Raw genomic sequence first — 23526 nt, 5'->3', positions numbered from 1 at the left:
TGCGAGTACAAAATTTTGCGAAGCAATTGTCATTTGCGGGACCAAATATTCGCATGATGTTCGCGATCGCAAAAGACACCTTACAGTGTCTGCTAGGGTGCACATGCACAGATATCCGTCAAATTAAGGCTGATTTAATATTTACACGAGAAAGCACTTCATTTTTAAAGTACGTGCTGCACAAGACGAAATCTGACGCGCAGAAAAAAAGAAGGGAGAACGACTTCGAAACCGATTTCTCTGTCCCATACGATTTTATTCCAGGCGCTCTGTAATAGCGCAAGAATCATCCCGAGAGCTTTATGCACTTAACAAGCAGCTTAGAAATTGGGCTAAGTCAGTCTGCTTAGCTTCAGGTGCTGTGCTGCCTTTCTTTTTGACAGCATATGTGCTTTATTCAAGCCTTTGATAAAAAAATGGAGCCGTGTGGTGACATAAAAGCTGACTATGCGAGGAGTCAGGCTTTCTGCATGATCTCTGCATCCCACCTTCAAGGGAGCGGCGCAATGAATCATATGCAGGATGTCCATTACGCTTTCCCGATGAACTTTTTGTGCACTAAAGCAATTAGTGAAAATGTCTTCAAGCCTTGTTATAAAGCGGAACAGTTCCACCGAGGGGTAGAGTAAACCTCCTTCATCATTATGGCGCACAAATTCTGCAGCATGCAAGCGGCGCCCTTCTTCTGTTGGAAGTAAGAGGCTGTCATTACACGCACAGCATTTGGTGGGCAGCACACACTTTTTGGCCACGTATCCGGAAATGTAATATATAAGCCTTGAGTCGCTCCTCTGGACATTGTACTCGTGTTCCACTGCTTCACTGCCATGTGAACTTGAAGGTACTGCTTGTTTTTCTGTGCAAAGCTTCATCTGGTCAATCAGCTGTTGCTTTGAAGCGCCAGCCACCTGCTTACCCAGCACGAACGTCTTCGAGTTCATAGCACCGGCACTATTTGCAGTGAAGAACACGGCCTTTTCTACATTCACCTCACCTGAGAGCGAGTCGAGGGAACATGAAGTAAAACATACTCCGTCTGCGTCGTGAAGTTCATGTAGCGTCCAGCGCTTCCCAGGCACTTTTATTTTCATCACCGCAGCGACAGTCGCGGCCACACAGACTTCGTTGTCAACCGTCGCACCCGTAGGTTCGTCAACCTCTGTCGTCTCTGCAAGCTGCCCTCGTGCCTTTTTTCGTGGTGGGACTTCGTCATCGCCCTTCCTTTTTCTTTCGTTCCTCTTGGGAGTAGGCTGCTTGCTCAGGTAAGCTGGCAGATTTGGCAAAATTGTGGGGACTGCGTCCGGAGTAAGCGTAGGCGTACCGCGTGGGATGCGAACTTCCTCCCGATTTATACGGTGCACATAGTCCCGAACAATGAAGCGTTGCTCAAAATGCAGCTCACATACCGCGCAGTCTGTGGTTAGCGGCTTGTCGGCTCTATGTAGGTTTCTCTCCCACGTGCACCTCCGTTCCGGGTCTGCAGGCGCCTTGAATAACGATAGCTTCTTCGCACTGTTAGTTCGGGCGTATCCTGTGCTACACCCTGGGGCGTAGCAATGGTTGAGACGTTGCTTTGCACTCATTGATGCAAGTGGCCGCATTCACAAGAGAACGCTTGCGACGCACAACCGCACAGAGCAAAAAGCCACCACCAAAACACACCGCTGAAATGCAATGGTACTGCGTGCCCAGACCTGCCGCCTTCAAGAGTGGTCGACGGCAGCGCCACCGCTTCGGGTGCCACCGCGGGTGACACACGCCGCAAGGCGCAGCCCCCTCCGCTCGTTGCACTGAATAGCTTCTAGTTCACTGTAGCTGTGCGGAAGGAGACAATCACAACAGCTCGCGCGCTATGCCGTCAGCCGGAAGTGCGCAGCGGCGCAAAAAGCGAGCAGAAAAAAAATATGAAGGCGGGGCCCGTGGCGTATACGTCACGTGATCGTCGAGATCCCGTATGGGAGGACCACGGAGGAAGGAAACTAAGGAGAGGCCCTGACGTCACTCTTTGTGAAGCAAAAGTGAAGCCAGAAGTTGGCGTTGCTCAAGGCGATGCTCCGCCTTTTGTGCCACCCTCCTCTCTTGTTTACATATCTTTCGCGAAACCACGCCGCGCTGCGCGTGGTTCCGCGCACGGAGGGCGCGCGCGCTCGCGCAACATCCGGCAGAGCACGGTGCAGGTAACACAGCGCAACAAGACACGGTGACTAACGCAAACCCGCCCACACAGCACCTTTGCCACGGCACGAAACCTACCAGAGCAACACGTGTGAGCGCTCAAAAAATCAGAACAACGCCGCCATTGTGGCCCAAAAGGCGTGGCCATGCAACAAAAAATAAAAAAGCAACAAAAAAAATGAGAACCTATACGTCATTTCCGCCACACTTTTCTCCTAGCGCGCGGAGGGGGTAGGGCCTCTCCTTAGTTTCCTTCCTCCGTGGGGAGGACGCAGGGAAGGAATTTTGCTTGCGGAGGCTAGACAGGGCAAGTGGAGAAAATCCCTCGCTTGGCAGTGGAGCTTGCCTCCTGAAATGATGGGTTCGCGGTACTGAAATTTTTATATCTTGGCTATTATTGCGCCTATTTGAAATTTTTTTTGTGGCAAAACGCTCCCTAGATGACACGTAACAACTTCCAGCGTGTAAAGAAATTTGCTGTAGGGCCTGGTCAGGGGACCTTTAACTTATTCTCGAACCTCTGTGTTAACCTCCAAGTTTTTTCCCCATACGTTAGCATCGGTAGAATGCAATCGTTTTACACTTTTCTTTGCAAAGACAGTGGTAAGCTCTCAGTCAGGATTTGGTAATGCCTTCAGCATGCACTCCAACCCATTTTTATTCGTCTGTAAGTTTTCTCATGATCAGCGCCACTTGTGAGTAATCAACCTAGACAAAAAATACTCCTGCATAGATTGCAGGTCCTCGACATGTATGGTTCCCTCCAATGTACTCGGCATCCACTTCTACAGTTTTGAAACATACCATTTCATCTGCATTATTGTGGTAAGTACCAATCTGCTGCTGCTTGGATCTGCCAGCTGTGCTGAGTAATTATACGTCACATAGTTGTAACAGTCAAGTACTTCTCAAAAATCGGGTCCAAACCGTGCACATTAAATATAAGCTGAGATATTCAAAAGGACAAGTCAAGACAAGACCCCTTTATTCAGCTCTCGTTAATTCAATTTTTGTGTTATTTAGACCCCCATCGAAGGTCCCGGCCGGCGCCCATGGAGTTCTATGAGCCCAAGCTTACGTGTTTTTTTTTTTTGCTATGTCAACATTGGTTATCGCCAAATTGGTCAAACCTTATTTGTCACCTTCGCCGCAATACACATGTTTTATGCCGGAAGCATACCTAAACTGTTGCGGCGAAGCATATCAATAATGGAAAGGGGCCACTGTCAAGGGACGTTGTACACGTCTCTTAATTATACAGGCGCGCAAGCGCCATCTCCGGTCACAGTACGAGCACCTAGACGCCTAATAAGCATACTGGCAGCTATTCAGAGCCGTTTCTGACTCTGTGGCGATTTGAGACCTCGTTTCGCCCGCCATGCATGCGTGTCTCGTACGCATAGGAGACTGTTAACGGGGTCTAGTACGCGTTCCTTAATTATACGTGCTCGCACGCGCCGTGCACCGAAAATCGGAGAGAGAACCATCTGTTTTGGGAAACTTAGCGAAAAGGAAGGCGGTAAAATTAAGCTTAGAACGTCGAGGAGAACGTTTAAACACACAAAAAGAGCAAGGATATTTCTGTAACACTGAAGGCCTGACGATAAACCTATTAGGTCTCTAGGTGCTGGGTGCGTGCGCGTGTGCAAATTAAGGAACACGTCCCATGTCCCGTAACAGTGACCCCTTTTCCCCCCTCATATACTTCTCCGCATAACACGTCTATACTGTGGCAAAGATAACTTTAAAGACAAAAACTGCCAAGCATATATTAACGGCAAGTTTTGGTGTTTTACAGCGAACCTGCATACCTCAACCCCCTAATACATTTGTTGCGTCCGTGGGTTGAAATGTGGGCCGATCCCGGAGGCAGTGCAATACCGCGACGACCCTCAGCGGAGGCGAAGTAGCCTTCAAGCACTCCGCCCGTAATAATATCAAATAATAATAAATGAAATAAGCAAGATGCATTGTTTCAAGTCGATGGATATACTAGAATCGTTTGTGACCAGCACATGGACTCACGAGCGGACGAATTTCCATAAGCGCAAAGGACAAAATTTATGTACGGCATGTATTGGTACTGTATGTAAGTCTAGGTACATCCATACATCCTTGCATCCCAACACGACAATGCCACCGACTGCGTGAAATGTCTGTGCCGCACAAACGAAAAACGGAATTGTGATATCTACGGTGCATATATCTCCAGGCAGACCCAAGTGTGATATCCAGGAGCTCATGACCACGCACTTTGCATGTGTTAGCCGTGATGACACTACACCTGTGATCATCGTTGGAGACTTCAATGTGGACATTTCTAAACCAGACAAAAAATAGTTCTTAATTTGTGCTAGAAGAGTTTGTTTGAAGTGCCACACCAGTCCAAGTCACTCAACTACTGAAAAACGGCCGTGTATACATTTAACATAGGCCAAGATTCGGCCAAGTCTCAGGTTTTAGCCAACCAATAAACTTATATCACAGTAATCACAAAGCCACCATACCCAAATGTTGGAAATAAATATATGTGTCCTTGTCTAATCATGTGTGCTACAGCTTCGCTGGTCACCCGCCTTCACAGAGTGAAAAGGCTCCTTAATTTTTCTGCCTTTTCTTTTTTCGATTAGCCGGATAATTCGAACAGTTTTGTTGGTCCCGCCAAATCGAATTAAGGGAAGGCGACCGTATACGATTACTGTAATTTGCTAATGCAAAGAAAAACAAGCCAGTATCTGTTGCTTCGTATATACGCACTGAACAAAGAAAGTAAAGGAAAAGAAAATCATAAATAAACAAATTTTTGTGCGCTGACTGGCATAAAATAATTCTCAATGCAGGATTTCAATGAGGCACGCAGCTTTAATGAAATTAACATCCCTTAACTTATTTGTGTTGCTCAGCATCATTCTTGAAGTTTTCATCAGATTAATTTTTCGCTTGAATAAATTACACGATTCAGTCTCGTAATAGCTAGGTGATGCAAATGACTTCATTTCTTGGAGTTACATGTCAGAAAATCAGTGCAAGAAGAGAGTGCAGCGTTATGCATTGCATAACACGAAGGCACTTTCTAAAAACACAGCTGATTTATGATCATTCATACGTTAGCAGCTACCTTTCACTGAAGCAGGTTGAGAACATGTCTGGGCATTGCATTCAATACCTGCTCTAAAATGCGAAAATTGCTCCATGTAGGCATAATGAACCAAGTGAATAAGAAATATATGTTCTCGACCATCTTATTTCAAGTGAACATTGCAAAAGTTGTGATGAAATCACTGAAATGGAAGAGTTTAAAAGATGAATAAGCAGGAACTGCAGCAGGAACACAATGCCCCAATCGTCATGACTCCATCATTGTCATTCCATCGTCGGTCATGCCATGACTATCACGCCGTTATCATCATACTTGTCATGATGAGAATAACAGCGTTTATTGTCTAAATGTACAGACAGCCAACATGGCGGCATCTCTTGTGCCTCTGATGTCCGAGTGGCCGCTGCGTTCGGTGCGCCCCCTGGGAGTACATCTGGTCCACCAGTGGTGGCGCTAGCTTCCATCACAACACCCCTTCCGCTCCAAGTTCGAGCTACGGTGAATACCGTTGCAAGGGTTGGCGCACTCTGATCGACCGCCGAATCACCGGTGTCTGGGGAATAGTTGGGGCGCCAGAAGGACTGGTACTTGCTTGGTCACTTGGTTCTGCCGGCCAAGGTAGCAAACTTGTTTGCGCGTCATATCCCAGAGTGGCGGAACGCACTGGCGTCGTTGCTTCTTTGTCGTCCAATAATGGCTGCATGAGCGCTTGGGTCTGATGCTCGTCGCCGCTGCCTCTTCCAGGTATAGGCCTGTCGTCTGTGCCACCGATGCGGCGCCGCAGGTGGTCTGCATGTCGGTTCCACACTGTGTCATCTGCCAACTGCACTTCAGTTGATGAAGAACTGGTGGCTGCTCCGACGACTGCAGGCACCCACCTGGCGCCGGACCTGAAGTTCCTCGCCCAGACAGTGTCACCAACATGGGAAGCTGGTTCCCTCCTAGAAGCAAAATCACTGTGCACCTTCTGCTGCAATTGTCGGAATTGCACCTTGCTGCGCAAGTCTGGTTTCAGCAAATCTAACGCTGTCTTCAGGCGTCGACCCATCAATAGTTCAGCCGGGGAACGACCGGTGAGGGCATGGGGTGTGCTTCTGTATGCTAACAGAATTCTAGCAATTCGACATTCAAAATCCCCAGGCCGCGTCTTCTTGAGCTTGTCCTTTACAGTTTGTACGACCCTTTCAGCAGCCCCATTGGATGAGGGATGGTATGGTGGGATCAAAATACGACGCACCCCATTGCGAGCCAAGAACAACTTGTAGGTTGCACTTGTGAAGGCCGGTCCATTGTCGCTCACGACGACATCCGGTAATCTATGGCTAGCAAAGATGGTGCGGAGGCATGCAATGGTTGCCTCTGCCGACGGTGATGCCACTCTGACCACTTCCACCCATTTAGAGTATGCATCCACGAGTACTAAGAAGTACACACCTTGAAACGGCCCACCAAAATCAACATGTAGACGAGACCACGCTCGCTCTGGGAATGGCCATGGCGCCTGCTGCATTGCCCTGGGAGCTTTCCGATGTACCTGGCAGACCGTGCACCTGCCCACCTTCATAGCGATGTCCTCATCAATGCCTGGCCACCACACATGACTACGGGCCACCAACTTCATTTTTTCCACTCCAGGATGACTCTCATGCAAAAGGTCCAACACTGCCGCCCTTAGTGATACTGGAACAACCACTCGGCTCCCTTGTAGCACACAGCCCTCCATTACCGAAAATTCCTCCATTCGGTTTGCAAAAGGCCGCCACTCTTGCCCTGGTGGCAAGTGTTCTCCAGACCACAACGCCGCACGCAAGGGAGCTAACACTGGGTCCTGATCGGTTGCCGACTCCACCACAGCTGCTGAGAGGACACCTGGGTACACACCTTCCAACATGAACACATCCTGAATCCTGGAATCCTCCGGCGGTGCCCTAGCAAGCGGTAGCCTACTCAAAGCGTCTGCATTTCCCAAGCTTGCTCCTGGTCTGTAGCATAATCGGTAGTTGTAGCCGCTCAGTGTCAGAGCCCACCTCAGCACCCTTGGTGAACTCTGAAGGGGTATGCGGCTCTCATGGCCGAAAAGTCCCAGTAACGGTTTGTGGTCCGTGAAAATTTCAAATGACCTTCCCCACACAAACTGGTGAAACTTTAGCACACCGAACACCACTGCCAGCGCCTCCTTATCTAACTGACTGTAGTTCTTTTCAGCTGACGTTAGTCGTCTTGATGCGAACGCTACAGGCTTCTCCTCTCCGGTCTGCAGCCGATGTGCCAGCACAACTCCAATGCCATAAGGCGATGCATCACAACACAGTAATAGGGGTAACTTAGGGTCATAATAAACTAACACCTCTGCAGATGTCAGTAACTGCTTACTTTGAGCAAACGCTGCTTCCTGTTCGGCCCCCCAGTGCCATGACGTGCCTTTCTTGAGCAAGACGTGCAATGGGTGGAGCACCGCTGACAAGTTCGGCAGAAATCTTCGGTAAAAATTGAGGAGCCCGAGGTAACTCTGCAACTCCCGTGTGTCAGATGGGGCTGGTGCTCGTACAATGGCCTCAACCTTCTCAGGTGCTGGGTGCAGACCATGCTTGTCAATGACATATCCCAGGTACTCCACGCTTGTTGCCTCGAACACGCATTTCTGGAGCTTCAACCTTAACCCTGCGCCACTCAGTCGTCGCAGCACTTCCTCCAGATTGTTACGATGGTCCTCTTCGGAGACCCCAGACACAAGTATATCGTCGAAATACACGACAGTCTGGCGGCAACCGCGAAGCAGGCTCTCCATTTCGCGCTGGAAAATTGCAGGTGCCGATGCCACTCCGAATGGAAATCGGTTGTACTGAAATAGTCCCTGCTGTGTGTTGATAGTCATCAATTTCTTAGACTCCTCATCCAACTCCACTTGCTGGTATGCATCCCGAAGGTCCAACTTCGAGAACGTCACGCCTCCCGCAAGCTGTGCCCAGATTTCTTCGACCCGTGGTACTGGGTACGTCTCGATATCTGCTGCCCGGTTTACCGTGACTTTGAAGTCTCCGCACAATCTGATTTTCCCGTCCTTCTTCAGAACTGGAACCAACGGCGCTGCCCATTCCGCAGTGCGCACTGGCCTGATGATACCTTCTCGCTGCAACCGTTGTAGTTCCTGCGCCACCATGTCCTGCAGAGCAAATGGTACTGGTCTCGGCCTGAAAAAACGTGGTGTTGCGTCCTCTGGCACTCTTATCTTGGCCTTCACTCCGGCAAAGTTACCGAGGCCTTCTGAAAATACTTCAGGGAATCGGCTTACCAGGTCCTTCACGTCATTGACTGCGTGCACATTCAGCAGACTGTCGAGCGGCATACCAAAAGCTTTTGCCCAGTTCCTCCCCAGCAAGGCCCGCGAGCCGCCTTTGACGACGAACAACGGCAGTCGAGCGTGCTTTCCTCCGAATTTGGCAATCACTGTCGCCTTCCCCACGACCGCTGATTGATGTCCGAAGTAGCCTCTCAGCTTGAGGTCGGAATTTTCCAGCGCCATCCCCGGAAACAGTCTCGTGAACTCCGCCTCACCAATCACCGAGTAGACGGCCCCCGTATCAACTTCCATGCGTAGCGACTGACCTTCCACAAGTACCGTGGCGCAAATAGGGGGCACCTTTGGTTCCAGAACATTCACAACGTCAGACTGTGGAGCAGCGGCATTCGTCGAACCACCCTCTAGAGACCACAAATTGCCAACGTCTGTCTCTCCGGTTCCGTCGTCGGATGCTGCGTCTACCGGGTCCACGACCATCACCGCACGCCTAGGTTGAGATCTGGCCAGTCCGACTCCCTGCCGTCCATCTTTATGTTCCGTGCCTTGCAGACTTGTTCCCGGTTCTTGTCTACTTGTGCATTTCTTTGCTGCATGGCCCCTCTTCTGACAAGAAAAACACCGCAGATTCCTGAACCTGCACGACCGCTCGTGGTGCCGCTCGCCGCAGCGATAACAATCACCAACAACCTCGCCAGTCCTCGACACTCGGTTAATGGCCACCCCATCCGCCTGGCCGGTCATTATTTTGGCGCCAGAAACGGCGGCTTCCATGCTGGTAATGATCTTGACAGCGCGGTCCAGTGTTAGCTCAGACTATTCAAGCAGGCGCCGTCTCATTGCCTCGTCCCGAATACCATGCACGATTCGGTCCCTCAGGTTGTTTTCTAATTCCCCGCCGAACGCACAAGGGTCCGCCAACTTACGCAGCTCCGCAACGAAGTCCTTGACTGCTTCGCCATCCCTTTGTGTCCGGCAATGAAAATGATACCGCTGTACTATCGCCGACGGCTTCGGTGCGTAATGATTGGTCAGCAACTGCAGACTTTCCGTGAGCGGGACATCACTTGGTCGTCGAGGTGCCAGTAAAAGTCGCAGCAACGAGTACGTCGATCTTCCACACGAACTCAAAAACACCGCACGCTGCTTGTCAACCGCGATGCTGTTGGCGATGAAGTGCTGCTCCAGCACTTCCGCGTACTCCTCCCATTCGTGTCCTTCCCCTGTAAATGGCTCCAACTTTGCCATCGCGACTGGTCGCCTCTCACCGCCCGGCTCCAAACTTGATTAATCCTCGTCGCCAGTTGTCATGATGAGAATAACAGCGTTTATTGTCTAAATGTACAGACAGCCAACATGGCGGCATCTCTTGTGCCTCTGATGTCCGAGTGGCCGCTGCGTTCGGTGCGCCCCCTGGGAGTACATCTGGTCCACCAGTGGTGGCGCTAGCTTCCATCACAATAGTACTGTTGTCGGCATTAGACAAACCCATACACAGATCGGCATCCCCTGTAAGCTTCTGGAACAGGGGCCCTATAATGTCAAACAATTGCAATATGTTTTTACTCCCATCTCCTGACGTCAGATTTGCATAACCGCCGACGCAAGCATCGGGTGGTCACCCGCTCTCATAGTTTATAGGAAGTCACTTTTGTTTGCTTTAAAAATGAATAACATTGCCTACACGGTGCGGCTTGTCTTATCTAATTGGCTACCAAGAAGCGAGGAGCACGCTCAAGTGGAGAGGGATTCGATGGGGCAGAGCCAGTGCACTGAAAATCGATAACCGAATGAAGAAGGTAGTGCCGGCGTCTGCGGTTGGTCCGCTTTCCCTTAGACGGTGGTTGGTCGGAAATTGCGGCTGCACGCAACGGAAGGCTAAAGCTATGTTCACACTACGGTCGTAACGCGCGTAACAGCTCTTTCGGCGTATCGAACGTAACGGCTGTAAAAAACGTTACGGCAGTTAAGCCGGCACCTTTGTTCACATGTACTGCTGCGTAAATTACGGCTTTTACAACAGGCCAATCAAATTTGAAGCTGCAGAATCGACGTCACCAGCGGTCCAATATGACTCCTGTCAACATGCGAGCGCTGGCCGAGATCGAAGAAATTCACGCTCAAAACAAACTTATAGTCATGTATTCAATCGCCCAAAGACGACGAAGGCGACGCAGAAGGGTTTGGGTGCGGCAAGTATTTCTCGATAGGGCCGTGGACGGCGATTTTCAAAACCTTTTCACCAAGCTCCGAGTTGGTGACGCTGCGATGTTTCATAACTTCATGCGCATGTCGCCCCCGCAGTTCCGCTTCCTTGAAAACCTAGTGCGACCACTCATCGAAGATCGGAGCACGCACCTGCGGCCATCGATTTCCTCAGCGGATAAACCACATGAACTGAAAACAGTCTCGCAAGGCGCACTGCACAAACTTTCGCGAACACAGCCAACCTAATCGTGCGCACGGAATGGTGGAATGGCACTTCCCGCGCCCGGAGCTAGTACTCTCTACCGGGGCTCTATTCTGGACACGCATGGCGGCTGCACGGCCGCCATTATCCGCCATGTTTACTCTCTGATTGGCTGTCGAGAGGTCACGTGTTTTGAAATTTGTGCCGGGAAGCGGAAGTATTGCAAAATGCAATTTTGCGTTTTCATCAAGATGACGAAACGTGACGTGGAGCTGCAAATTTTATGGACTAATACATTTTTGTGGTCCTTGGCAGATATATTGTGATGTTAGCGCTTCAAAAAGAATGTGAGCGGTAGCGTGCAGAAGCCAGTGCAATGCATCTACAATTGCGCGAATATGTGGTGGCGATCCAAGATATGCGCCATGCCAGCTTGCTGATTGGCTGAAGGAATATCTCGTGAGGAGCGTCACAGGAAGGGCTGTTTCGTAATCGTCATTTTGACGATGCGTGACGTTGCACTGGGCCGCCATTGCTGAGATGTTCCGCCATAATTTTTGCTGCGACGAGCCACGCGAATTATGCTAATGAGCAGCCATATGCAATGGCAGCCGAGAGGAATGCGTATCGCCACATTTTCCCCATCGTTTGTCGCGACGAAAATCTTTTGTTCATAACGCGTGCTCATAGTATTTGCATCGCTCTCGGGTGGTGTTGGCATTTGTGTTTCGGGCCATCATTTATTTAAAGAACGCGTTTATACAAAATAATATTGGTTGAACATAGCAAACTTTCAGCAATGTTGTCCACTTTTCACTGCTGCATTTGTATTGCAATTGAGATTAATGCCTTTTCGCACAATCAGACGTTATGACAACGGCCTCTTTCTAATTTATAAAAAGAAATGTACACAAGGCGGCGCCTTGAAGTTTCCTCCCGCGGTGCGAGTAACCAGCGAAATGAACAAGAGATGGCAGCGCCGGCGCTTGCGTCGCGCTAGTGGTTATCTCTGGCGCCCGCAACGCTATCGGTGATATTCGGCCGTCTCTCAGCCAGCCGAGTCGGGCTAAGTCACTTGCGTTTCACGAAATAGCGATATCGTGGCCTAGAACGTGCGCGCATCACCACTGGTAGGTCGCGTATGTTGTCTCAAGCAAGAAAACAAGCGCGTTGGCGCCAACATGCGATGACTCATTGCATTTTCCGGGGACACGCATCCTAGCCATTGAAGCTAGGAAGCGAGGCTTGTACGCAGCAGACGACGGAAGCGCGAAGCGTTTTCGACGGAACAATCATACGCTTTGAGATAGCTGCTTTATTTTTACTGCGAAGGAAAACTGTTTTGCTTTACCGATAACGCTACATTCAGTGTCTTCATTTCAGTTTCTTAGGCGAAACGTCAAGTTGGCGTCACGTTACGTAAGCAAAACTGGGCCACCAGCGCCATTTTGTTTGCGTCGCGCCTACGTCACGCAACGAAGAAAATGGCGGAATGTCCAGAATAGCGCCCCCGGAGCTGTCTGCAGACGGGAGGACGGAAGTGTCGTCACCGGTTGTTGAAAACCGAAAGCTTATCGGTCATTGGCTGTGTCGCAACGGTGGTAATATCACAGTCGTAAATGTTGCCGACCCTTTAACACTCTCACCCACGATTTTCGCGTGAATTGCGCACTTTGGTACCTTTACGTTCGCAGTCTGAACTAGACGCATACGCTTGTTGCGCTTCCGTTTACGCATGTTACGAAAAATCGGCGCCTTACGAACGTAGTCTGAACATAGCATAAGAGTGCCGCTATAACGGATCCTCAGCTAAGAAGAGTTGGCAGAGCGAAGTCGTAAACTTGCCGAAGGTGCTCTAAAACGCTACACGGCCACGTAAAAGGTTTTATTGTGCGCAAGTAAATCCATGCTCTCCTGTAGGTGCGAGTAGCCAGTGCCTGAGCGATCGGCGGCAGTCATCTTTTATTCCCTTCGGAACGGGGCAGCCGGCGGCTGTTCAGAAAAAAATTCAGTTTTGTTCGGCATATTAATGCCTCTTTAACGCGTACACGTCGCTTTGACGCGGTAAGTTTTCGCGGTTTTGTGACGTCGCGTGACAGGCAGGTGAAGTGTGTGCAGTCCGAAAACTTTTGACCAATAGGCGAGGGCTAATGGCGAAAAGGCGTCGAATAAAAGAAAAAACTATTTCTCTTTTCTTCTGTCCAGTCATGCATACTCAGTGTGTACACGTAATGTCAGATGGGGAGCTATCGTGGTTTTATTGCTGTCGCGTGACAGACAGGCGAAGTGGGGGTGTTCCAAAAAAGTTTTCGACCAATAGCGGAGGGCTGATTGGAGAATTAGAATATAAGAGTTTGGAACAGCTTTACGTTGTAACTCCCCAGAATGCGTGTGGTGACTTGCCGGGGTAACATTGTAAGAGATACTCGGGCAGAGTAATTGCTGGCCTTGATCGCCAGTTAAGGCTTTTGTTGAAGACTACGTGAGTGATCGTCAAACAACTAAAACCCAGCGATCCCCTTTCACTTCAAATAGACTAATGCATCTTCAGAGTGTTATCACTAGCTAAAAACTTATCGGTAAAGGTACAATGAAGATATTTTCATATTATATCTATTATTTTTAGCACATTTACCTACGAAATTAAAACTCTTTTCTTTCTAAGTCCGTCGCTTTGCACACAGGTATTCACGTTACTAATAATCTCTCAAGGCAAATGCACATTAATGAAAAAAAACAGAACGTTTATTAAGTTTATTTAAAATATACAAGGTCGGATAAATGCATTCAAACAAGGGTCCCACAGTGAAAGACTGTAACGGGACACTTTGTTGTTTAGTAATGTAGTGAAAATTATGCATGCAGCAACGAAAATTATAAAATGTAATCTAATACAGAAATATACAGTTACAAGAGCGATCTAGACTATGTAACTCTATAACGCGTAATCAAACATTAAAAAGGAAAAAAGAGAGACACTGAAAAGAATTAGACAACTCATTGACAAATATATACAAAAGTGCGTGCAACTATTCGTAGGAATAAAAATATGCAAACATAAAAGAGTTTTAGAAGACAAATTCAAATAAATGAGGCCACACAATTTCTTAGGTGATAACATGAACAAACACAAGATTAACTTCAGTAGGCAATAAAAAAAACAACTATTTAGAAGAAATTATCTAAGCGCATTTTTTTGAATACATATATTGAGGGCACCATTTTCAATGTTATTGGCAATGTTATTCCAAACATGTCTCTTAAGAATTTACAGATGGCTATGCAGCTTTTGTTTATCTTAAAGAATATCACAGAAGGTTCCTTAATTGCTGTGCTTTTAAGTTCTTTTGTAGAGACGTACTTCGATCACCATGTCTGAATATGAGCAATTCGCTATAACACTAAAGGAACGCGCTTCAAAATTCGGCAGAACCCGTCCCACGATAAATGCCGACATCAATATGAGAGAGAGAGAGAGAAGGGAAGGAGGAAAGGCAGGGAGCTTAACCGGACTGAGTCCAGTTTGCTACCCTACACGTGGGGGGGGGAAATGTGGAGTGAAAGAGAGAGAGAAAACATGAGTCTATACCGCACTTGCACATGCACTAAGTTAGGTGCAGGATGTCTATAGTCGGGCACTCAAGTATGTTGCCTTCAGGTAGTGAAGAAGCGCTCGAACTGCTTTCTAGGCTAATGAATTGTGAGGCCAGGCTCCCAAGATCTTCGGTTCTGCAAACATCACTATGCATTATCGTTGTAGCGGTGTGGGTGACGCATCGTATTTCCGCCGCCGAAACGCGTCGTACGCATGAGGCGTGTCTGCATCCGGGACCCTTCTCTCGCGCATCCGCGTCTGGACACGTTGCATGGACACGTTGCATGGCGCGCATGGCGCGTGTCTGAGCGTACGTATATTCAGACAAGATTGCCTGAACGCAGCTTTCATTCCGCCCAGCGCCGGATAAATTTTAAAGCATTTCTTTGTGAACTCTCCCGCACAGTAGCAACCGTGGCTAGTGGGTGCACCAGGGTGTACCAGGGTGCTCCAGGGTGACGAATATCCCAGAGCTGAAAAAAAAGAAACGGATCGCGTGCCCGATGGTGGGATCGAGCATCGGTTCCCCAGCACACAGTCCGATGCTCTAATCACGACGGCACAGTTGCACGTATAATTCTACATTGCCAACAGCAACTAGCTTTCTGAGATGATGGCTGCAGTGTCACATTACGTAGCACGGTATACGAAGGTGCAGATTCGCACGTGGCATTTTCCTTTAGATCGTAGACGCGGGATTCAAATGGCCAAAGTTATAGCACTTGATTGGATCACTAATGTTCCGCTTCACATAGATTGCAAGGTGTGCGTTGGATCTGCATAATTGTTTTGTCACTGAAGTGCGACACACAGCCAGTGGCACACTGCGACAGTGGTGCAGTGTGCCACTGTGTGCCACATCTGCCGATGGCCTCGTCGGCAGATTTTGGCTGTCAAGCGACAGCAAAATTTTCCTCTAATGCTGCAATGACACGGCTACCCTTTCTCCACGCCGACGCGGCTGCTTTAGCGTTTGTTGTAGCTGATTTCTGTATCGGCTTCCCGCTTTCCTTCAGGTTTATACCCCTTGTCAAAAATACATTTCTTTGCCCGTTGATACACGCTATTACTAAAGTAAGTAAATGGTCATCGGGTGCGTAAATTGTAATGATTTAAGTTATGAACATCCCTGTCATGAATTTACTGATTACCCGTAAAAATGAAATCACCATATACTGACTTTTCCCTCGTCTCTTTCCCGCGCATCACGCAGGGTGCCTGAGTGACGTGAAACTTGTAGAGTTGGACTTAATTTGAAACCGCACTTTTTTTGCGTAAACAATATCTGGAAAATAAAAGACACGGCGCCAGTTCTTCCTGCGTGAGCATTTTATTCTCTCTTTATCTTCGCACGTCAGAGGGGTCACAAGCACAGGATTGAAAAAAGAATGATGTAAAATTTTGGCTATGCAGCTGCCGGCCGACATTCCAGTACATCTTGCCTTTTCATCTCGATATTTTGGCTGAAAAGAACGGATATCGTGGAACGTGTGCATGTTTTTCGGGTATCACAAAAGTACAGTTACAAATGACACTTTTATTGTCATTGTAAAGCTGTACTGATCTGCAGATTTCAGTGAATCCTAACGTGTGCGCTATGTAAAATATCTGGCTAGCTCTAGTATGAAATGGTTATAGTACGACTGTTCAGAAATGCATGCTCCCTGGAAAAAGGCAATAGAGCTTTTTCGTAGTTGAACAACAATAACCGACTCGTATTCACGCGGCTTCGTGGTCCACTTGCTGGTCAGCTGTCCTATATCGTGAGCAGCCCTGGCTAAGGATTGACGTAGCTGATTTAGGGAAAAGAGCTTCAATTTCTGTCATTATTTAACAGTGCAACGTATATGATAATTTTGCGCTCGCAGCACGAGTAACCTGATAACGCAGTAAACGCAAGAAATTAAGTGTTTTTTCGGCCATTACATTATTGCTCTTTGAGGGCGAGGTTGAGTAAGGGCGGGAGGAGAATCCCGCATGAAGGGTAAGGGAGAGGGGTAAACTTTACAAGGTGAGTACGAGGGTGAGGTGAGCACAAGGCTTACATGCTGAGGGTAAGGAAGCAAAAGAAAAAGAGGCAGGGCCTCTCGTGACTCTGGTGCCTTATGGCAGCAGGACGCGTTCTGCTGCTAAAAGCGTTTACTGCGTTATCAGCTTACTTGTTCTGTGAGCGCAAAGTGATCATATACGTTGCACAGTTAAATAATGAGCGAAATTGAAGTTTTTTTCCTTGAATCAGGTGCGTACAACTCTTAGCAGCGCGACCCTTTAAAGGTATACCTTTCTTTAAGATATATCTGCAGCCTTGGTTAAGGATTAGCGCTCCTGTTGCAGTCATACATTTCTCGCCGACTTCTTTTTTTCTTAAAGAACGCCAAGGTCGTAAAACATTTTCTGCTTGAAAACTAGGCATATCACTCCTCACATTCTTTAATTGGTGATGAAGGCTATCGTTGTCTTGGGCTTGCAGGGTAGCGCTGTGTTGCGTAAAACAGTTACCTATACTATAACATCACTGTCTACTTGAAATGAAAAAAAGAAGACGCAATTTCGCCTAAAGCATTGATTGCTATGGCAAATTATTAGAGAGCTACACACAGTAAGTTCGGCAGGGTTATTAGCCGTATGAACTGCTGCAAACATTCGCTTACTGACTAAATTAAGAAGCACGGTGTCACGCGCGCACGGGAAGGCACGAATACATCTCCCTCGATGACCGAGGACACTCGTTGTCGAAACGCTGGCGTAATGTGATGAAGAGCGGCAGCAGCGGCGAGCGAATTCGCCTTGGCGCTGCCTCTCCTTCCAACGCAAGCGTGATGCGCTAAAACACGGCGTGCGCGGAGACATCAGCTATCTCCGGTCGACCAGCCTTCGAAGCCACTGCAGATTACCTCCAAGATAAGACGCGCAGCCGCCCCATGCGCCGCGGCCGCCGGAGTAGAAGCGGAGACGTGCGCAACCTTGCCCCCTCTCCTCGTGCGCGCGAAAAGTGCGCGTGCATCCTCCGCGCCTTCCTTCTGTGCGCACGCGAGGAGACGCTGCCGCATCAAGCTACCATCGTTCTCGGCTCCCCCTTCGCGCGCTTTCCCTCGCACCTACAGCATAAGGCACGTGGCAGCGATCTTATCGCACTTGGACTCTATACAGAACCTCACGGCGACGCCAACGCCGACGGTGGGAATCCTCCTGGAGTGTTCATACAGTTGATACTGCAATAAAATGCAGTTAAAGAAGTCGCAGTTTCTCCCGAAAGGCGAAGCAGCGATAGCGATTAAAATTATTATACAGCAGTACGAAGGGACAACAGTGGTTTTATAGGCCCTATAAATTTGTAAACACTCGCTTACTAAGTAAATTAACAAGCATGGTGTCATGCGCCCGCTAGAAAACGTGAACACATCTCACTCGATGACCGCGGAAACTCGCTGTCGGAAATGCTAGCGTGAAGAAGCGCGCGCCAGCAGCAGCGAGCGACTTGACCTTCGTGCTGCCTCTCGCTTCAACGCGAACTAAGCGGCGAGAACACAGCGTGCACTAAGCTATAGGCACTCGGCGCAATCTGTGCCTCTCGCAGATCGCTTTCAAAATAGGGCACGTGCGGCCGCCATGACATACGCAGCCGCCGCCGGAGTAGAAGGCCCCGCCCCTGGTGCCTTGCGCGCGGTGGAACGCGGCGCGCGTGAGATAGAGTAATCATCCTCGGCACATTGTCGAACTCTATCACCCTCACCCACTGCATACGGCGCGGGGTCCCGATGTTATCGCACTTGCACGTTATGCGGGACATCACGGTGATGCCGATGGCGGAAATGCGCCTGGAGTGTCCTTATAATTGCTATCACAATAATAGAAAGTGTAAGGGCCCGTCAGCTTTACACACTAGAGTACATTTGTGCTCTGTAACTACAGTGCCTTTAGCAAACTTCTGCGGCGTGACTGTCGGTGCCACAGTGCGCGCCTTGACTCAGGAGTCCACGGACAGAGATAGATTAAACAAAAGCCTCTTATGCTTGATAGTAGATAAAGCGGCTGGTGGCGAGACCTGAGTGAAGAAGGAAACGCTGAACTTTCAGAGCGTGCTATGTACGTATGCATGGGTGCTCGGCCCTCAGTCCTTGCAGATAGCTAGAGCGTCGTTTCGTTCGTCGACGAGCTCCTTGCCCGAGGCTAGAATCCTTTTCTTGGCAAAGTCCGACAGCACGAGCCCGCCCACGATGTGCCAGCGACGGTGAGCATCGATCCTAACTGGGAAGCTGAAGACCACTCCGCGTGGCGCGCCGTACGAGCCGTCACTCATCACCGCCATGGACACCCACTCGCCCTGCAAAGACGTGAGTTGCCCACTCCTCCCGTTGCAGGATCAGCATTCTTTACAGAAATATGTGAAGCCAATAGACAATGATGCCAAGAATAGCTTATGGTAAATTAGCAGTGCTTTTATTGCAATGTTGGAACGATCAGGAAAAATGAAACTAAATTGGGTGAGAAAAACAACTTGGCGCTGTACGCGTGAGTCGTGTGTTCGGCTCACACCATGCATCAAGAAGTTTTTTCATTCGCTTTCATTTCCGTCTCCTTATCAATTCTAAGTTGCAGTTAAACACCGCATTTAAGTTGCCACATGCTTTTCTTGGGCTTCATTGTTCCTTGACTTAAAGTGATTATATCTAATTAAAAATCGAACCCCTCGTTTATTCTTCCATTCCCTTTCGTGCGTAGGCATCCTCGATTTGTTTACTTAGACTTAGGACAGCTGAATTTGGTGCGCTTGTTTTAGCAACACGGAACGGTGATAATAGGAACGAGACGTTCGTAGCAAGCGTGAAGAATCAAGCTGCGATATTTGTTGCGCATCATAGCGAAGATCTAATAAGCTTGGAGACAATCGCTACTTATTCATAAAGTCAAACTGCATTTTTCGTATTTTATGGGATACAAGGTATCAATAGTGGCACAGAATACTGACAGGCGGCATAGTAAAAGCGCATAGATTAATTTTGGTTTGCTTGCAGCCAATCCACGTAGACGAGCATTCACGCATTTCGCCTCCATCAAAATGCAGCCGTCGCGGCAGCAAATCGAATTGATGGCCACGTGCGCAACAGGAGAGAGCCATATCTATTGATTAACAGCTACAGGTGCATTTTACTCATGGACTAATAAAACTGCCGCAACCAGTGATCCAGAAAAAAGAGTAGCGATTACAGCTATGCGTCGTAATTACAGAGCGCAAATTACAAAATGTGTAAGGAGAAAAGCACATATTTAAGTTAAGTACGGCTTCAACTGGTCTTTGCTGAAGAACTGTATCAGAAAGCTTGAGCAGAAAAACACATTGACAAATGAAGGAAGGCGCGGCTCTATTGCATACTACCGACAGCGCTAACAAAGCAATTTATTGATATTACAGCACGAGGTTTGCGCCTGTTCATGTCCATGAGCTCCTTTATTTCATTCTTTGTTGTTGTTGTTGGGAGGCCAACAGAGGCGGGCTGATATTACTATCAGCCTGTTTCCGCATACGATAAGTGCCCAAACTATTAATTTCTGGACTCGTACTTTGAAGTTATTTTTTTGTTTACGAATTCTATTTATAGCCAGCCATTGCGCTGAGGCCATATTTTGGCGCCCAACGTGGGGCCTACTGGCTGACACTGTTTAAAGATTTGTATGAACTGTTTTTGCTTGGAGTGAGAGCAATAAAATCGGTTGTGTCATTTTTTTTCCGAGTTGCCGATTTTGGCAATCTTTCTCCAATCATCGGCAAAATAAAGAACACATTCCTTTAAACGTGACAAGTTTCACTAACTTGGTTTTGTAGTTTCCACAAGGAGTGTCTGATATACGTTTGAAGAAAGAAATTGAAGTTGCATGGTAGTTGAACTTTTGTCGCAAGAAACCCACACTCCGTGTCACATGCATTTGTACAGAGAAATTTATTGTAGTTAAATTGCAGCTGAATTTTTCTCACAAAAAATCCAAACTCAGCTGTCTTGGACTTGGATCTCAGTTGAATTTTCCTTTGAAGAAACCTGAACCGATTGACCAAATAAACGCCGTATTGAAGTCCGCTCACCCGATCATTCGGCAAAATGAAGTGCTAGAGCTTTAAAAGGCTGGAATGAGATTCCCAAGTTATTTCCCTTCGCGTTTGCTATTGACTACAGATAGCACTAACCTCAGGGGTTCCTTGCCACCAGTCGTGCAACTGATCCGCTGCTGCGCAGGCTGTAGTGATTCCACTGGACTGTTTGCGCGCAGCCAACACTGCAAAACCGCGTTTCTGCACGGCCTGCACGTGGTAGGCGACGAAAACGGCAACTCAATTGACATCAGTTTACACAATGATTAAAAGGCACCAAATACGCATGGGTTCAAATAGATGTGACCAACAGACGCGAAGTCGGTAGCTATATTCGTGACTGCAACTGAATGCTCGCCCCCTAGCGGCCGCACCGAGAACCAGCCGATCTAGGTTCAGCCGCAGGTTTTCGCATCACAGCCTGTGCTGCAACGTGGCCTCGTAGCTCTAAAATAATCGTGATGCCGTCGCGTACAAGCTCGAAAAAAAAATGGATGTGGAAAAAATTTTTCTGTAGCGGATCGTAGTGGAAAGACAGCAAATCATCATTCCATCGTTTCCGAAAAGTAGCAGACGATGAGCAATGGGGAGCGACATGGATAGCAAGCTTGCGCATTGGAAAAAAAAATTACTGACGTTATAGTGGTGTTTTCGAAGCACTTCCCTCGGGGTGACTTCTTTTCTGCCGGCCTGTAGACCGTTGGTTTCTATTTATATATTTTAAATACGTAGCTGGCCTTTCAATTCGAGGAGTGTACTTTGTTTAGGAAGGTGCCTAACTGAATTAGTGATGTACGCTTACGTCTCATTCGGTTTGGTTAGCTTAGCTTTCTGTCCAGCATTACTGTTACTAATGCCTTAAGTACCAGAAATATTCTCGCTAATGTACTTTTGTCCGTAGGCACTGGTAGCAAGAATCATAGCTCGGAAGGACTGAAGTTGATCATGACAAATGTTATGCCGCGAGGCGACATATCGCTTTGATAGCATGCTTTGAGTGGTGTAAGCAGAAGACGCTATTTTCCCATTCAGCGAGGTGAGTTATCAGTTTATTTGCTCGCAAGAAATTTATAAGCAACTGAAAACAGCGTTCTTTCCAGATTTGAAGCATTCGGCCTGGCCACAGCGACGCTAGTTTGCGATTTGACACTGTGCACACAGTCAAATTCCTTTACAAGTAGCTCGATTCGCTTCCAAATCATGCATTTACACAAAAAAAGTGACCTTGCTCCAAAGAAAACCCTTGTGAAATTTCGGAAACCTACTGGAAGAAACGCAGCTTGGTCCGATTGGTTGTCATTTACTTCGCACCTTTCACCACGTTTTGAGCACTCCTACGGAAGGCAGGTGTCTGTTGTGTTCCCAAGCCGGGAACCCACCTCGAGTACTGCGTACTGGCAGCATGAACAAGCGCCATTGATGAGACGCAGACTACCTTATCACACGGATCAGCTAACTACGAAGAGAAAGGCGCACCCCGACTCAGAAACGAACCCTCATTTGTTTTTATTCGAAGACACACTGACTAGGTAACTGAACAGTTCTTAGACTCGTTCTATCTGTGAACCATCTCCGTTTTTGCCTCCTGAAAGCACGACAGACGTTACTGCCTATATAGTGCGGGTTACTTTGAGATATTCTGCAACAGGAGTCACAGTGCGGAGTTGCCTATGAAGGTGGAGACAGTCCAGTATCGCATCTGTAGCAGTGAAGCAATTATGCGAACAAGTTCTCGCACGTTTCGGAGGCCAACTACGCAGAAGCATTCCCCATTTTTAAGCTCCGGCTCGCTTCAAAGGCTATTTATCAATAAAAAATTCTTGGCGCCAACCTCGGACACGCGCTAGTGCCACTGCTTGCGCGTTCGTCGTCGTGGTCTTCTTCCACAGCTGGCTCCGTTGTGCAAAAATTATCATCATCAGGAATGGCTCGAGCATCGTCGTCTTCCACAGCTGGCTCTGTTGTTGCTCAACATTCTAGCGTGGAGTTTCACTCCTCTTTGGTCGTCGTAATGGGGAGGCCGCGTTTGTGGGTTATGAACTATTGCTTAAAGGGGCACTAAAGGGAAATACTAAGTAGATATGGACTGTTTGAATACCTTTCCAGAAACCTCGCAACGCTCGTTTCGTGCCAAGAAAAGACTTAGTTTACGAGAAAATTGCATCCGAAGGGTCCGAATACCTTTTTAATAACTGAAATCTCCCGTAACCCAACGGAGGAGTGGTGACGTTGCATACGCCATCACCGCCCTTTGCTGCTTTCGGTGATTAAAACGGCGGCCGACAGACGGCGGCACCTAGCCAAGACAGACCAATGGATTCGTCGTTGCAGCTGCTTTTTGGTCAAGTGGCGTAGACCATTCGGGCATTCCGCGATATCACATGGAAATGAAATTCTCTGCTATACTTGCAGTTTGTGCGAGTTTCGCAAGCCAGCAAAACCACACTGTCAAACAAATTTACACCCTTTGGGGCTTATGTTGCCATACAAAGATAGTCGTCACCTGTCTTGATTGCGTTTCCCTTTTTGAAAACGCTGCGCTCGTTACTTTCCTGTCGAGAATGCTCTGTCATGCTAATAACGCGCATGCCGTTTGGGACTTGGAAATACCGGGCTCGCAACGTTAAAGAAAGGAAATGTGGACAAGACAGATGTCGAGTATTGTTGTATGGCAAGATAAGCCTCGAAGGGTGTACATATAAGAGTGCAGCGCGGCAGTATATGCTATAACGAAACTACTGAAATGCGGATTCGTGGGCGGCGCAGAGTCGAGCGAAAGTGAAACCTTTAGACCGCACGAGTCGTTGTCAAGGGTAATATCAATTAGTTCTTTTTTCTAAAAATGAAATAGAACTGGACAAGT

At 48.1% G+C, this 23526-nt stretch overlaps 2 protein-coding genes across 6 annotated transcripts in view; one reads left to right on the top strand and one right to left on the bottom strand.

The window, feature by feature from the left end:
- Positions 1-18566: 18566 nt before the first annotated feature.
- LOC135899671 (malate dehydrogenase, cytoplasmic-like) overlaps positions 18567-23526 on the bottom strand; it is a 46769-nt gene continuing 41809 nt past the window's right edge. Inside the window, exons 7-8 of the mRNA XM_065428989.1 lie at positions 20760-20873; positions 18567-18902 (exon numbers count right to left, since the gene is read on the bottom strand). Coding sequence (XP_065285061.1) covers positions 18690-18902; positions 20760-20873 — 327 coding nt within the window. The 3' untranslated portion in view covers positions 18567-18689. The remainder of the gene's footprint in view (positions 18903-20759; positions 20874-23526) is intronic.
- LOC135899672 (NPC intracellular cholesterol transporter 1-like) overlaps positions 18778-23526 on the top strand; it is a 74580-nt gene continuing 69831 nt past the window's right edge. For 3 of the 5 annotated variants that reach the window (XM_065428990.1, XM_065428992.1, XM_065428991.1), the window contains exon 1: positions 18778-18912. The gene's annotated coding sequence lies outside the window, so the exon portion shown is untranslated. The remainder of the gene's footprint in view (positions 18913-23526) is intronic. The other 2 variants (XM_065428993.1, XM_070522428.1) reach the window with 2 other exon arrangements.

The sequence above is a fragment of the Dermacentor albipictus genome, chromosome 7, assembly GCF_038994185.2.
Source record: "Dermacentor albipictus isolate Rhodes 1998 colony chromosome 7, USDA_Dalb.pri_finalv2, whole genome shotgun sequence".
Taxonomy (NCBI): Eukaryota; Metazoa; Arthropoda; class Arachnida; order Ixodida; family Ixodidae; genus Dermacentor; species Dermacentor albipictus.
This window is presented reverse-complemented; position numbering and strand designations above follow the sequence as displayed.